Source organism: Gossypium raimondii, chromosome 2 (genome assembly GCF_025698545.1).
Source record: "Gossypium raimondii isolate GPD5lz chromosome 2, ASM2569854v1, whole genome shotgun sequence".
Lineage (NCBI taxonomy): Eukaryota > Viridiplantae > Streptophyta > Magnoliopsida > Malvales > Malvaceae > Gossypium > Gossypium raimondii.
This window is the reverse complement of record NC_068566.1, coordinates 14,577,257-14,594,403: the sequence shown is the minus strand read 5'-3', so window position 1 is coordinate 14,594,403 and position 17,147 is coordinate 14,577,257. Positions and strand designations below refer to the sequence as shown.

The 17,147-nt window shown below is 35.3% G+C and overlaps 1 protein-coding gene and 1 non-coding gene across 2 annotated transcripts; both read right to left on the bottom strand.

The window, feature by feature from the left end:
- Positions 1-1,700: 1,700 nt before the first annotated feature.
- LOC128039310 (small nucleolar RNA R71) lies at positions 1,701-1,807 on the bottom strand. Its single transcript, XR_008193814.1, has one exon. It is a non-coding gene; the product is annotated as a small nucleolar RNA R71 (small nucleolar RNA).
- An 8,126-nt stretch (positions 1,808-9,933) lies between these two features.
- Positions 9,934-15,953, bottom strand: LOC105786683 (uncharacterized). Its single transcript, XM_012613186.1, has 2 exons — positions 15,305-15,953; positions 9,934-10,034 (listed from the first exon to the last, which is right to left on the bottom strand). The coding sequence occupies exons 1-2, from the start codon at positions 15,951-15,953 to the stop codon at positions 9,934-9,936; spliced, it is 750 nt and encodes a 249-aa protein (XP_012468640.1).
- Between the last annotated feature and the right edge of the window lie 1,194 nt (positions 15,954-17,147).

Sequence of the window (17,147 nt, the reverse complement as noted above, 5' to 3'; positions counted from 1 at the left end):
TACTTATGGAAAGGAAATGGAGATTTAAATGGTATGATCAAAGATGTAAGTTACTTGTTATGGATGAACTCATTTGAACCTTGTATAAAAGCACTAACTTGTGTATTTGTTGATGTTGTATAGGCATTGTGCCAAGTTGTGGTATTGATTGATGCTTTAATTATGCCATTTACATTATGCAAATGAATGGTAAGTTATGCTTCATGTTCTATGAACTTACTAAGCATTATGTGCTTATGTAGTTTCTTTCTCATGTTTTATAGATTATCAGAAGCTCGACCGGTTTGGAAGCTCGTCGGAGATCTATCACACTATCCATCATAAATTTGGTAGTTTTTTATGTTCTGGCCAAAGTTATAATGGCATATATAGGTGGACATATAATGATGTTTAGTTAAATGTTTAGATGATGATTTGGTATGTATAAGTTGTTTGGTTTGGTACATTTGATGACAAGCTAGTTTGTGTTAATATGGCTATGATGTTGCATGTTTGAATGGCTCAAATCGTACGTGGTAAGCTGGTTTGATTATGGTATTGATATGGGATGTTTGGGAATGTATTGAGCTAGATGTTATTGATTGAAATGTTGTAATGTATATATGTTTAGGTAAGTTTTGAATGAATGTATTTGAGGTGCCTTGAATGGCATATTGGTTGGTTGATTTAGGACTCTTGAATTGGTCATTATATGCATGTTTTGGTAAGGTTTTGATGTCTTGATTATGTGCACAAAAGGCCAATAGGTGTATGCATGATATGGTATTGGAAATTGCTTGATTTTAGGAAAATTTATGTCCACACGGCCTGAGACACGGGCGTGTGACTCAGTCGTGTGTGACACACGACCTGGCGACATGACCGTGTGTCCCCTATAGGTTTTATTGCGTGCAAGTCAGTTAGTTACATGGCTTGACACACAGGTGTGTGACACAACCATGTGACCCTACTCAAAGAGTTACATGGGTGAGGACACGGGCTGGGACACGACCGTGTGTCCCTAGTTCGAAGGTTACACAGCCTGAGACACGGGTGTATGTCTCAGTCATGTGTGGCACATGGCCTAGCTATACAGCCGTGTGACCCCTGTAGTCAAAATTTTCTAACTTTTTCTTCGACTTTCCAATGTTTCCAATTTAGTCCCGAATGTGTTATAATATGTTTTCGGTGATATATGAAATGTATGTATTAATGATCTGTTTGTATGGTAATGCTCTGTAACCCTAATCCGGCAACGGATACGGGTCAGGAGTGTTACACTGACTAGGCGACAGCTAATGGACACAATAATTGAAAAATGCATGTTTAATTTAGATCTTGATCTGACTAAATTAAAGGTTCATAATAACTTTGACGAGCTCTATTATCTTTCATAGTTTTTAGATTTATGTGATTAAATTTTTTCAAACTTGATCTGTCACTATTGCTTCACATGAATTGTAAGAAACCCTTAGTTTAATATGGTTAGTAAAATGCATATTTCACAAAGTAAAAGATTCCAAAAGGACTTAATTTGGTTTCCAAACTCATGAAAGATCTAGTTGCCATGGAATGTTTTCAAGACACTGTTAAGCATGAGAAAAATAAACCAAGTTGAATAGTGAAATATCCTAGCATAGTCATGTTATTGATTGTTGAATTTTGTGTTTTTGCTACTAAACTCATCTCATACATTTCATTTCATACTTTGCATTTAAATTAAGTTGTGAAATGAGATAACCACTTTTTCACAATTAGATGACGAATCCTTGTATGAGGCATGAAAAAGATTTAAGGAATTACTTCATAAGTGTCCTCATCATGGGATTCCACATTACATCCAATTGGAGACATTTTATAATGGTTTTAACACACACAAGATAGATGGTAGATGCTTCTGCTAATGGTGCTCTCTTGTCTAAGTCTTATAATGAGGCTTACGAGATCATTGAGAGGATCCCTAGTAACAACTATCAATGGCCAACAAATCAAGCAACTTTAGGAAGACTAGTAGCTAGAGTGCACGAAGTGGACGCACTTACATCACTCTCAGCTCATGTATATTCTATTTCTTCAATGTTGAAACAGTTTACCGCTAATGGTTTAAATAATTTTATAGACCAACCACTGAGTAAATTTGAGGTTATTTCCTGCGTATATGGTGGGGATGGTCATTCTTCCTAGAATTGTCCATCAAATCCTGAATCAGTATATTATGTAGGGAATCAACACCAAAATTGAATTGGACAAGGACCGCAATCCAACTTCTACAATAATTCATGGCATAATCATCTAAACTTTTCTTAAAGTAACCAAGGAAATGAACCAAATAACAACTACATGCAACAAAAACCCAACCAACCCTAATGGTTCAACCAACAAGCTCTAAAACCACCTCAAGCCGAGTCATCTAATAGTTTGGACAACTTGTTGAAGGCGTACATGGAAAATAATGACACCTTAATCCAAAGACAAGCAGCAACACTAAAGAATTTGGAGAGCCAAATGGGTCAGTTAGCTACGGAGCTTCGTAACTGATTGTAAGGAACCTTACCGAGCGATACAGAAAATCCAAGGAATTTGGGTAAGGAAAACAACAAGGTGGTAGCTTTACGAAGTGTTAAGAATTTGGAGCCCAAGACAGTTGTGATTGAAGATGAACTTATTGAGAAGAAGGAAAGTCAATCAACAGTTGAAATTCCTACACCAGTAGAGCCAAAACTTACAAAGTCTAATGAGGTAAAATCTAACCCAGTAAATTTTGAAAAGCTAACATCTTCTTTGGATGTAGATTTATCTTCTTAGAAAATTTGTTCGATTCAACCCAATGTTCCAACACCTCTGTATCCTCAAAGTTTCCAACCAAATAAGCAAAAACAAGAAGTGCAATTCAAGAAGTTTTTGGATGTTCTATAGCAACTGCACATCAATATCCCATTGGTAGAGGCTTTAGAGCAAATGCTCAATTACGTGAAGTTCATGAAGGAAATTTTGTCGAAGAAGAAAATACTTAGTAAGTATGGGAATGTTTCTTTAAGAAAGGAGTGAGCGTTATCAATTTGATGCTCAAGTCTATTTTCAAACTGTTGCGAATAGGTAAAGTAAGACCTACTACTGTGACACTTCAACTGGTGGATCGATCTTTAGCATACCCAGAAGGAAAGATCAAGGATGTTTTGGTAAGATTTGATAAATTCATTTTTTCTTCTGACTTCATTATCTTAGATTTTAAAGCAGGTAAGGAAGTGTCGATCATCTTAAGGAGACCTTTCCTAGCTACGAGAAGAATGTTAATAGACATACAAAAAGGAGAACTCGTGATGAGAGTTCAGGACGATAAGGTAAAATTTAATGTTCTTAAAGCAATCAAATTTCCCAATCTGGCAGAAGAATGTTCAGTGATGGAGGAGCTAGAAACCTTAGTTTCCATGGAATGGGAAAATAATTTTGTGAAAAACCCATTGGAGAATAACTTAGGGTCTGTACCATTGGAAGATGAAGAAGGTAATGAAAATAAAGCTTTGATGGAAGCCAATCCGAAAAGCTATGTTCAATCAGCACAGTTTGAATATCTAGAATTGGAAGTTCGAGAGTTTGCAACACCGAAGTTTTTAATTGAAGAACTACCAAAACTCAAAATTAAGCTTCCTTCCCATTTAAAATAAATTTATTTAAGTAGCGGTTCTACTTTGCCTGTGATTGTTTTAACAAAATTAACAAAACATCAAGAGGAGCAACTAATTGTTGTTTTAAAAAAATTAAAAGGGCAACTTGTTGGACCATAGCTGATATTCGAGGTATAAGCCCTTCTTTTTATACGCATAAAATTATTTTAGAGGAAGGCGAAAGAGCTAGAATTGATTGGCAAAGGAGACTCAACCCAACCATGAAAGAGGTAGTTCGAAAGGAAGTGATCAAATGGTTAGATGCGAGAATTATCTACCCCATCTAAGATAGTTCATGGGTAAGTCTGGTACAATGTGTACCCAAAAAAGGCAGAATTACGATTTTTAAGAATGAATGTAATGAGTTAATCTTGATAAGAACTATCACGGGTTGGAGAATCTGTATTAATTGTAGAAAATTGAACAAAGTAGCACAGAAGGACAATTATTCACTGCCTTTTATGGATCAAATGTTAGGATCGACTGACAGGTAACGAATATTACTATGTCTATGAAAGACCAACATAAAACCACTTTTACCTACCCGTACGGGACATTTGCTTTCAGTTTATGTAACCCACCTACCACATTTCAGTGTTGCATGATGGCAATATTTACTGATATGGTTGAAATTTTGTTGAGGTTTTCATGGATGATTTTTATATTTTTGGTAATACTTACGATGTTTGTTTGAGTAATTTGGCTAAGGTACTTAAGATATGCGATGAGACAAATCTTGTCATTAACTGGGAGAAATGTCATTTTATGGTTAATGAGGGAATTGTCTTAGGACATAAAATTTTTAGAAATGGGATCGAAGTTGATAAAGCGAAAGTGGACGTAATTGAAAATTACCACCACGAATTAGTGTGAAATGAGTTCGAAGTTTCTTAGGCCATGCCGATTTTTATTGAAGGTTTATAAAAAAAATTTCAAAAATTTCTCAACTTTTTTGCATGCTGTTAGAGAAAAATACAATTTTTTATTTTACCAAAGCATGTTTAAAAGCTTTTGAAGAGTTGAAAAGTCAATCAATCTTAGCCCCAATAATTGTTACACCTGATTGGAACTCATCGTTTGTATTGATGTGTGATGTAATCGATTTCGTTGTTGGAGTTTTGATGGTCAAAGAAAGAACACAATATTTAACCTTATCTACTATGTAAGTAGAACTTTGACAGGAGCACAGTTTAGCTACACAGTAATTGAAAAAAAAACTCTTTGCTATAGTTTTTGCTTTTGACAAGTTCCGTTCGTATCTCATAGGTACGAAAGTCACAATATTTACTGAACATGCGACCATGAAATACTCACAAAAAAATGCTAAATCGAGGCTAATTCGATGGATAATCTTACTCTAAGAATTTGACCTTGAAATCTAAGACAGAAAAGGTGATGAGAATCAATTAGTCGATCATCTTTTAAGATTGGAACAAAATAAGGTAACTCATTCACTTGTTCCAATTAATGAGAATTTTCCAGATGAATATATCTTTGAGGTAAACCGAATTAATGAAATACCTTGGTTTATTGATTATGCGAATTATTTAGCATGTGGAATAATTCCTTGAGAAATGACATAACAACAAAGGAAGAAATTCCTTCATGATAGTCGATATTATTTTTTGGAAGACTCATTTTTGTTTAAACAATGTGCAGATAAAATAATCAGGAAGCATATAGTCGGAAGTAAAATTGACGAGATCCTTTACCACTGCCATTCATCTCCGAGTGGGGGGCACTTTGGTGGTTCCCACACTGGAGCGAAGATCTTACAAGTAGGATTCTTTTGGCCTACAGTGTTCAAGGATGTGTATGCATATGTGAAAAGTTGTGATAGATGCCAAAGGACCGGAACCTTATCAAGAAGGAATGAAATGCCCTTGTCGAACATTTTAAAGGTAGAGTTATTTGATGTGTGGGGCATTGATTTTCTAGGCTTGTTTCTTTCTTCTTATGGTAACATGTATATCTTATTAGCTGTTGACTATGTACCCAAGTAGGTTGAAGTTGAGGCATATCCAATGAATGATGCTAAGGTAGTCATGAGATTGCTATATAAGCATTTGTTTACACGGTTTGGGACTCTGAGAGCTATAATTAGCGATGAAGGATCTCACTTCGTAAAGAAATGGCTTAAGTGGTTGTTTGACAAGTACGACATGAAACATAAAATTGCCACTGCCTATCATCCACAATCAAATAGATAAGTTGAAAGGGTGAATCTTGAGATCAGAGGAATCCTTGAAAAGGTAGTGTGACCTAATAGAAAAGATTGGTTTCGAAGGCTCGATGATGCTCTATGGGCCTATCAAACTGCTTTCAAACCATCGTTAGGAATGACTCCTTATTGGTTAGTCTTTGGGAAGGCATGCCATTTTCCACTTGAGTTGGAGAACAAAGCTCACTAGGCTTTAAAACAATTAAATTTGGATCTTACGCAAGCCACTGAGAGAAGGATGTTACAGCTTGATGAGTTAGAGAAGTTGAGGTTATTTTCATATGAGAATGCCAAGATGTATAAAGAAAAGACTAAGAGATGGCATGTCAACTGGATACAACCTTGTAAATTCAGAGAAGGAAAGAAAGTATTGTTGTTTAATTCGAGGCTAAGGTTATTTCTAGGAAAGCTCAAATCCCGATGGAAAGGACCTTATACCATCCATAAAGTTTACCCATATGGAGTGATAGAATTGTACAATAACAAGGGAGTTACGTTTAAAGTTAATGGTCAGCGTCTCAAACACTATTGGGATGGTGAAGTTGAGCAAGTTGAAATTTCATTCAATTTAATAGACCCTTAATTTTTATGTTTATATTTTTAATAAATGGCATACTTAGAAATTATTTTCTTAGATTAATACATTAAGTTAAGTCTATCTAAAGAGATTGGAACTTAAGCGGGACCATTTGTGACCTCACCAACCTTTCCTGTGATATTAATTTGATGTAATTTTTCGAGAAGGAGTTTTCTAAGTAATCCAAAAGTTTTTATTTTAATTTTAATTTTAATTTGTTTGTACTTAATAAGAGGGTCAATTTGGCCAAAGTACTAGTCAATTTATTTTTCTAGTTCAGTTTAATTTTTTCCGTATAACAAATTAATTACAGTTTGGGCTTGAGGCCCAGAATAGTGAAGAGGAGAAATTTACCCACTAACGTGCCATCCATAGGGCCTAAAAAAACCCTAATTTTGCAACCACTTTTCCCTTCTCTCATTATCTTGTCGCCTAAGTAATTACTTGTAGCTAAATTTTTGCTACAGATTTGCCCTAATCCATCACTATATAAACCCCTTCATACCATCATATTTTGCACAACCATTCAAGCAACTAGTTTAAACCCTAGCCACCCATTCCATTTCTCTTTGCCATTAGCCTCAAATCTAAAAAAATTTTCTCCAATTTTCTTCCCTTGTCACAAGTCCCTCCTATCGCCGCAACAATATCATTGCCAGGATAGCCTTGTCGCCACCGCAAACCCGTCGCCGCCACAAGCTCGCTGTTGTTGCAAATCCATAAACATTGTAAACTTCCCCCATACATTGTCGATTTCTTTTCCCTTTCTTTTGTCGAAATTCTGCCTACTTTTCGGGAAAAATCACCATGTCTCGCAAAAGAACTAAATCTTCCAAGACTTTTGTTTAAAATTTGATTGTGATTCAAGATGAGGAAGTGAGGGAAAGATTTGATTCTATCTTCAAGAATCAACCCATGATGCTAGAAAAAGGTTTCAATTTGGAGAGGAATGATAAGATGATCACGCCATTGTCACTTTGAAATGCGATTAATGTTTTAAATTGGGAATAATTTTGTGATGCACGATCAATGTCGGGTGAAGATATAGTGCGAGAATTTTATGCCAACTTGACCACGCCAGATGCTAATGAAGTTCTTGTTCGTAAGAAGAAGGTACCCCTTACTTCTAAATCTATTAATGATTTGTTTAACTTACCTGATGTTGAAGAAGATGAGTACTCTGCCATGATGACAAATATTAATTGGGATTTTCTTTAAAAAGTTCTTAATATGGTTACAAATCCGGGATCCCAATGGGTTATAAGAAAGTATGGTAGTCATTCTTGTCGAAGGGAATATTTAAGTCTAGTGGCTAAGGTATGGTTCTACTTTATTTGATATAGCTTTATGATTATTTCACATAGTTCCACCATCTTGATGGAAGAAATGCTTTCGTTGTATGAGATTATGACAGAAAGGTCTATAAATGTTGGGAGAATTATTCTCAAGGAGATTCAAGATTGTGCAAGGAAGAAGGCAGGAAATGCATACTTTCCATCATTGATTACTTCACTTTGCTTGAGGGCCCAAGTAAGATCAAAAGCAAACTTGAAGGGCCAATATGTTCAAGGTTTCATAACAAGGCATGATCTTGAGAGGTTAGTAGAGAATGTTGGACTATTGAACCAAGTGGAGCCAAATGAACCAGAATCTGATGAGTCATCAACTAAGTCTAAACTAGAAGTTGACTCAACAAATGCCACAGAAGAAGCAGAAACTAAAGAGGAATAAAATAACCCTGAGCCAAGGGTGCACCCAAATGCTATTGAACTAGTGGAGCCAAGTTTTAATCATGATTTAACCATTCCAATGCCATATTCTTGAAACACTATGAAGAAATTAGAATTCTCAACTATGATGGATATGTGGAAATTCATGCATAACCAACAACAAGCTTACTGGAGATATTCAAAAGTTAGAGATGATACCTTACAAAATAATCTTAAAAATATGTCTAACACGTTTGTTCCTAAGTTCCCAGATCATATATTTGAGACACGACAAGAGGGGATTGTGGGATCAAGTCGACAAAGAAGGGAAAAGGAAAAAGACGTGGAGGATGACACAAATAAAAAAAGGGGAAAGTTCTTATCCTTAGTATTTATTTTTAGACATTATTTTCTATTCCTTTGGGACAATTATTTGGAGATCCCTACACTTTGAAAATCATTAAATATCAGCACACGAAGACTGCTCAAGAAACCGTCCACCCAATGGCTAAATTTAGCATGGTTTCATGCTTAAATCAAGCAACCAACTCACCATCATTTCCACTTGTTATGGCCGACCATTAATGGGAGAGAACCAAGGGATTTTTTATTCCATTTTTAGTAAATCCAGTCACCAACCTTAAGTATAAATACCACACTCCTCTCACCTTTTCATTCATCCTGTAATACCCAAAAAAAAATTACTACAGTAAGAAAGTAATATAATATTCTTGATATAATAAAATAAGGAAATAAAGTGATAAAAAGGGTAATTTTGAGTTAAGTCAACATTGAGAAGTATATTATGACATATTAATTCAAGAAAGGATTAAATCGCAAAAGTGAGAAAACTTTTGTGGCCCAAGAGTAAATACTCAAAATTAAGGGGTTAAAGTGTAAATATGAAAAAGTTGAAGGACCAATAGTGCAAAACTATGACTCAAGTGGACAGCTTTGAATGAATATATAAATAAATGGTGAAATTATAGATAATGTGACATATAAGCATGTTATATACATTAAGGATGTGGAATGGAGAGAAGGAGGAGGAAAAATATATTATTATTCAACTAGCATGAGTTTTCATTAAAATTACCAATTTACATGTTTTAAGTTTAGGGACTAAATTGAACAAATGTGAAACTTTAATGGTAAATTTGTAAAATTTCAAAAAGTGACCAAATTGCATGAAATGGATTGTTTTATTATTTAAATTATTAAATTTAATGGAATATTAATTTAGATCAAGATTGGGTGGAAATTGAGAAAATAGAAATTTTCTAAAATGTCCCGAATTTTGCTATGGTAAGTTCAGTATGAACTATATTTTGTATAATTTTAATAAAAGTGAATGCTATTTGGTAATGAATATTATATATATGTGTGTTTTATTATTGGAATTTAATTATTATTGGTAATAGGTATAATTATTAGATGTTTTGAAATGATTATCGGAAGCTCGATTGGGTTGGAAGCTTGTTGGAGATATATCACATTATCCATTGGTTCTATAGGTAATTTTGGATGATTTGATTCTAGTTATAATGGCTTGTATAAGTTAAATTGGTTAATGTTAGCTCATAAATGTTTTGATTTTGATTGGTTATAAATATGAATGCTTGATGAAATGAAATGTCTGAAAATTAATTTGTAAACTCCGGTAATGCTCTATAACCCTATTCTAGAGAAGGATACGGGTTAGGGGTGTTACACATCCTTTAATCCCTAAAATCATCCATCATTCCTTCATTCATTATTCATCCATTTCATCCATTCATTTTCTCATTCTCTCATTTTCTTCCTTCTTTCCACGCCTAGCATCCCATTCTTCCCTTCATTTTTAGCTAGCAAAACCGTGATAAGGTTGTCTCTTGGCCGACCACCTTGAGGAGCCATTAGTAAAGGAGCAAAACAAGGATCAGAGGAAAACATCTTCATACAAGACACTTTGTATGAGGGGGGATTGCCGGTACCCCTTATTCGTATAATAATGGCTTGTGTTACTTCTTGTCGAAACCTTTTTTGAAATTGACTTTTTATTTAAAAATAAAAATAAAAATAGAGTTGTCACCAATCCTTTTTATTAGGTGTGATCGGATCACCTTAAAACTTAATCATTTTAATAAGAATTTTATTAAAACGGTAATTTTTGGTCCACAAAATCCAAGAAGTGGGGTCGGAAGTCGGTCACGTATGAGGAAGGATTAGAACCCTCATAACGCCCAAAATTGGTACCCAGTTGATTACTTGATGCCTTAGTGTCGTAAATTGAAAATTTGAAGATAATTTAAAATATGATCCCTCTTTGCATGATGTTATTAAAATATCGCTAGCTAAAAATTAAATTTTGTGAAAAAGGCTTTATTTTGAGTTAATCAAAAATAAAAGATCATGGCCCATAAGTTAGGGCACGATGTCTCGAATTCTCGAAAACAAGAATGCTCGTCATTTGATTATTACCTAAATCCTATGCATCTTGAATTTTAAAAAGGATGTTCCATTATTTAGGTTCAAAGAGAAAATTGAACCCCGTATGTTAGGGCACAACTTCTTGAATCCCTAAATAAAAAACATTGCCTCGGTTTTAATTATTTCCTATGCATCGGGTAAAAATAAATATAACATTTAAAGCGATATGCAATTAATTTATTTGGGCATAGTATGGAAGTTGATAAATATATTTAAACATGATACGTGGTATGGTGATAGCAAAATAAAATAAAATAAAATAGCCATGTGGGTAAAAAATGAAATGATGGTATTAGAATAATAAATAAAAATAAAAATTACCATGCTAGTAAATAATAATAATGCAACTATAATAGTAATAAGAACATCAATTCATAATAATAGTATCAATAGTAATAACAAGGATAAAAATAACGATTGCATAGTTAAAACAAATATAAATAACATGAATTTCAAGTTCTAAAATAAAAGAAACAATGCGAAATTAAATAAACAGAGGACTGAACTGAAAGTGCATTACAATTTAAAGTATAAATTAAAAAAACAGAACATAAAGGATTAAATTAAAATAAAATAGAAAAGTACAGGGACTCAAAGTGAAATTATCCCAACCCCATGTCATCTCCTTAGTTCAACAGTGGGTCAAAGGACTATTTTGCAACGAAATTAAAATTATGGGGTAAAATTTTAAAAAATAAAAAAGGAATAGGATGAAATCTAAAGGGGCAAAACATTGGAAGGACCAAAAAGGAAATTAGACCCTTCCCTTGAAAACACGCGAATCTTGGATGGATCTGGATTAGGTCATCGGGTCAGCCCCAAAATGGCATCGTTTTGGGACATTTGGAGCCACTATGAACCGACATTGTTTTCCTAAGCCTATATAAATTAAAAATATTTAAAAAAATCATTTCAAAACCTTTTTTTTTTAATTCTTCCTTCTTTTTTCTCTCAAGTCACCCCTCATTTGGCCAAGGAGCCGTCGCATGTCCTCCGCGGCCACCGGTCATCGGCGACGGCAACCGCCGCCTCCAGTGGCCAGAAATCCCCCAAAAGAGCCTTTTTGATCTTTTAAACACATAAAATGAGGATCTTGGTTTAGAACCCCCAAAAACTCGACCAAAATCTGATCAAAGGCGAAGAGACCTTTCGGTTTCTCCCTTTTTTCGACGGAGGCCTTCGACGAATCCCAAGGGATTCGAGCCCTCTCAAGTCAAAGAAGGGAGCCTTCACAACAGAGGCGCGACAAAACGGGTAAAAAGAAAAAAACTCCTTTTCATTTTTATATTTTTTATATTTGCTTAAAAAAGAATATAAAAGAACCACCACTTTTCAAGAACTTTATTTTTTTATTTTTTGTTCAATTGATTCATTTTTTTTAGTTCAAACTATTTTCGGCTTTTATAGCTGAAATATAATACATTATATTATTTGTTTTGTCTTTTTTTCTCTTGTTTCTACTTATGTCCTTTGGTTTTGTTTCTCTGTTGTTTTACAGGTGGTGGTGGCAGAGGGGTGAAGTCAACGGCATGGCTGCCGACGTGGTGAGGCTACGACGCGAAAATGGGGTTAGGGTTTATATTTTTTTAAGGTTTTGGGCTATTGGGATTTTAGGGGTTTTTTTTTGTATTTGGGCTATTATATTTGAAAATGGACTTTGATATTAATGGACTTTTTATTTATTTTTATTTGTTTATTTTTTGTTGGGCTGGACGAAATTGGGTCTCTATAGCTACCCCACTTTTCTTATTGTCGTGTAACAGGAATGGAGCAAAGATTTTAAGGAGGATCAATTTTGCCTGGTCCTGTCGAATCTCGACTTCTTTGGTGCTCCTCTTTTCCAAGTAGCTCATTCTTTCAATCCATTGGTTACTCTACTTCACTGTATCTGCTTCGCTATAACTTTAAGAAGGAAATATTTAGTGTTATAGTTTTATCTTGCCCTATTGCAACTTTAAGGAGATAAGATTTATTGTTGTAGTTTCAATCCAACCCACTGCAACTTTAGGGGTATAGGATTTGTAGCTTCAATCTTTTCTACTGCAACTTTAGGATATAAGATTCACTATAGTAGATTCAATTTGACCCACTGCAACTTTAGGGTATAGGATTTGTAACTTCAATCTACTGCACTGCAATTTCAGGGAGAGAAGATTCGCCATGGTAGATTCAATTTGACCTTCTGCAACTTTATGGGTATAGGATTTGTAGCTTCATCTTGCTCCACTACAACTTCAGGAAGATAAGATTCGAAATTGTAGTTTTATTTCTACCCACTACTACTTCAAGGGTATAGGAATTGTAGTTTTATCTTGCTCCACTGCAACTTGAGGGAGATAAGATTCGCTATAGTAACTTCAATCCGACACACTACAACTTCAGGGGTATAGGATTTGTAGATTTAATCTGATCTACTGTAACTTTAGGGATATAGGATTTGTAGCTTCATCTTACTCTACTGCAACTTCAGGGAGATAAGATTTGCCATTGTAGTTTCATTCCAACCCACTGCAACTTTAGGGGTATCAAAATTGTAGCTTCAATCTATTCCACTGCAGCTTTATGGAGATAAGATTCTCCATTCTAGATTCAATCCGACCAACTTCAAGGGTATAGGAATTGTAGCTTTAATCCGATCCACTGCAACTTCAGGGATATAGGATTCATAGCTTCATCTTACTCCACTGCAACTTCAGGGAGAGAAGATTTGCCATTGTAGTTTCATTCCAACCCACTTCAACTTCAGGGGTATAGAAATTGTAGCTTCAATTTGATCCATTGCAACTTCAGGGATATAGGATTTATAGCTTCATCTTGCTCCACTACAACTTCAGGGAGATAAGATTCGATATGGTGACTTCAACCCAACCTACTGCAATTTTAAGGGTATAGGATTTGTGGTTTCACTGACTTGTTACACCATTCTCTAGGGAACATGACTTGTAGAATCCATTTCATAGGCCTATATTTTATGTCAAACAATTAGGATATTATGATCAAAATGAATCAAATGATCCTAACTAGATGTATATGAATGATTTTTGTATGAATGCAGAATGACATTTTTTAGAATGATCCCCTTTTTAGTGTTTAGGTTGACATTGCCGTTGTTCGTCAAGGTTCTATCACTAATATGTTACCATGTTTTCTTGTTCAGATCTGGTATCTTTGACAAGAAACCTGAAGAGGTAATCACAATTTGGACTATTCATTCTAAGATCTTTCCAACCTTTAAATTTTGTCATTTCTAATTAGTAGTCCTGTTTAAGGTCCCTGTACTATTTAGATATCTTTCAGAGCAACATGCAGAAATCCTTTTAGTTTAATATAATTAGTCTATTAATTGTTATTTCAATACAAAAATGCTTGAATAAGGTTGTAACAATGGACAAGACTGAAATTTATTGGGAGTAAAGCTCTAAATGAAAAGATTAATCATAGTAGCAAACATTGCTAAAACACAAAGTTAGTGAAAATGAAATCAGGTGCCACAGATATCGCAGTATGAGCTTCTTCGTACAAACTTCTTGAGGACTATTTTGAGCCTGATATGTGTCTAGGAGGTTTGAAGTACTTCGTTGATGCTCCAAGATGCAAAGTTTCTCCTCATTGTTGTTTCCAAAGGGACAAGACTACTACATGCCCAATCTTCGATCAAAATTTGAGCTGCCCTTTCGAGTTTTTAACTCAAAACTCTTTTGGTCTCAAGACGCCATTTACGGGTTTTCGCCTTGGCCTCTCCTTTTTTATCTTTTTTTAGGTGAAATACCTCTTGACTGAATTTGAATTCACGGAGTTGGGAAAATCTCTGCCATCCATTTCGGTCAAAATCAATGCTCCTTCCCAATTCGACATCCATTTTCCTCTAAAGTCCTTTTGTATGGGAAGGATCTTTTTCAACACCATGTCTCCCTCTTGGAATTCTTTAGGGCGAACCTTTTTGTCATAAGCTCGTATCATTCATTTTTGGTACATCTGACCATGACGGATAGCTTTTAGCCTCTTCTCTTCAATCAAGTTCAACTGGTCATATCGAAATTGAATCCATTCTGCTTCATCTAACTTCAACTCTGATAAAACTTAGAGAGAACAAAGCTCGACTTCAATGGGCAAAACCGCCTCCATTCCATAAACCAATGAGAAAGGCGTTGCCTCGGTGGAGGTTCTGACAAACGTTAAATAAGCATAGAGGGAAAATGGTAATTTTTCATGCAAATATTTATAAGTCCCTGTCATTTTCCCCACGATCTTCTTAATGTTCTTATTGGCTGCCTCCAATGCACCATTCATTTTTGGGTGATATGGTGACGAGTTATGGTGTTTGATCTTGAATTGACTACAGACCTCCGATATCATGTTGTTGTTCAAATTTAATGCATTGTCAAATATGATCCTTTCTGGCGTTCCATATTGACATATGATTTTTTTTCTTCAAGAATTTGCTAACAGCCAATTTCATGATATTGGCATAAGAAACGACTTTTACCCACTTGGTGAAGTAATCGATGACCACAAAAATGAATTGATGCCCATTAGAAGCTTTTGGCAATATCAGCCCAATAACATCCATGCCCCACATAAAAAAATGGCCAAGCAGAAGTCATAACATGAAGAGGTGAGGGAGGCACATGAATTTTGTTACCATAAATTTGGCATTTATGACACATCTTGGCATGGTTAATACAATCCTCTTCCATGGTGAACCAATAATATCTGAATCTCATGATTTGTCTAGCCATTGTAAAACTGTTAGCATGTGTTCCGCAAACACCCTCATGGACTTCTTCTAGGATTTTTTTGGCTTCAACAGCATCCATACACCTTAGTAGCACCTGATTCTTTCTTCTTTTGTATGGGATCTCCCCATCTAGGACGTACTCATTGGCTAGTCTTCTTAGTGTCCTTTTATCATTCTCAGATGCCTGCTCAGGATATTCATAGTTCTTTACATATTGCAGTATATCGTGGTACCAAGGGTGATCATTCTTTTCTTCTTCTTTGATGTTGTAACAATGGGCCGGAGCCTCATAAATACTCATCTGAGTAGGTTTTACATCCTCTTGTTTGTTCACTTTGACCATGAAAGCTAAGGTAGCCAAGGCATCGACCATCTGATTTTCATCTCGTAGAAGGTAGTAGAAGGTGATGTCATCAAACTCCTTAATTAACTCAAGGACCAGCTTTCGATAATCAATCAACTTGGGGTCTCTCACTTTCCATTTACCTCTGAGTTGATAGATCACTAGTGCAGAATCCCCATATACCTCTAGTACCTTGATCTTGCATTCTATGGTTGTACGGATACTCATGATGCATGCTTCGTATTCTGTCATGTTATTTGTGCAATCAAAATCAAGTTTACTGATAAAAGGATAATGATCCCCATCTGGGGATACCTAGATTGCCCCAATTCTGTTACCTATGGCATTTGAGGTACCATCAAAATTTAGTTTCTAGAGATATTCTCTTTGAGTGCCTTCTTCAGTGGTTGCGACATACACCAGATCCTCATTTAGGAAATTGAAATTTAAAGGTTCGTATTCCTCTAAAGCTCTGCTAGCTAGGAAATCCGTTATTACACTCCCATTTACTGCTTTCTGGTTTACATAGATTATATCAAATTCAGATAGTAGAATTTGCCATCGGGCCATTCTTCCATTCAATGCGATCGACTCCATCATGTACTTTAAAGGATTTATCTTTGAGATGAGCCAAGTCATATGGTACAACATATATTGTCTCAGACTTTGAGTAGTCCAGATTAAAACACAAGACAACTTCTCAATTGGCGAATATCTTGTCTCACATTCAGTGAACTTCTTGCTAAGGTACTATATCGTTCTTTCTTTCTTCCCTAACTCATCATGTTGGCCAAGTACGTATCCTATAAAATTTCCAAATACTGCCAAGTACAGTATCAGTGACTTATCTAGGCTAGGTGGCATCAGTACTGGGGCATTGGACAAGTAATGTTTAACCTTGTCGAATGTCTTCTGGCATTACTCATTCCATACACCTGGATTATGTTTCTTAAGGAGACAAAATATGGGGTCGCATTTCTCAGTTAGTTGTGAAATGAACTGGGCAATGTAATTTAATCTCCCTAGGAAACCTCTGACCTCCTTTTGGGTACATAGTGAAGGCAACTCCTGTATAGCCTTAACTTTATCTAAGTCGATCTTGATCCCTTCCTCGCTAACTATAAATCCTAGCAATTTACCCAACATGGTCCCGAAAGTACATTTTGCTGGATTTAGCTTTAGCTGGAACTTTTTCAACCTCAAAAACAATTTCCTCAAGACTTTTACATGCTCCTTTTCTGTTCGGTATTTTACAATCATATCATCGACATAAACCTCGATTTCTTTGTGCATCATATCATGAAACAAAGTTACCATGGCTCTTTGATATATTGCTCTTACATTTTTCAGTCTGAATGGCATCACTTTATAGCAAAATGTTCCCACATGGTTACGAATGTGGTCTTTTCCATATCTTCAAGATGCATCTTTATCTGGTTGTATCTG

Coding starts and splice junctions, on each gene's coding strand:
- LOC105786683 (XM_012613186.1), bottom strand. CDS start 15,953: ATGACAGAATACGAAGCATGCATCATGAGTATCCGTACAACCATAGAA. Junction 10,035..15,304: donor GTTCACCATGGAAGAGGATT/GTATTAACCATG, acceptor TGGCTCCTCAAG/GTGGTCGGCCAAGAGACAAC.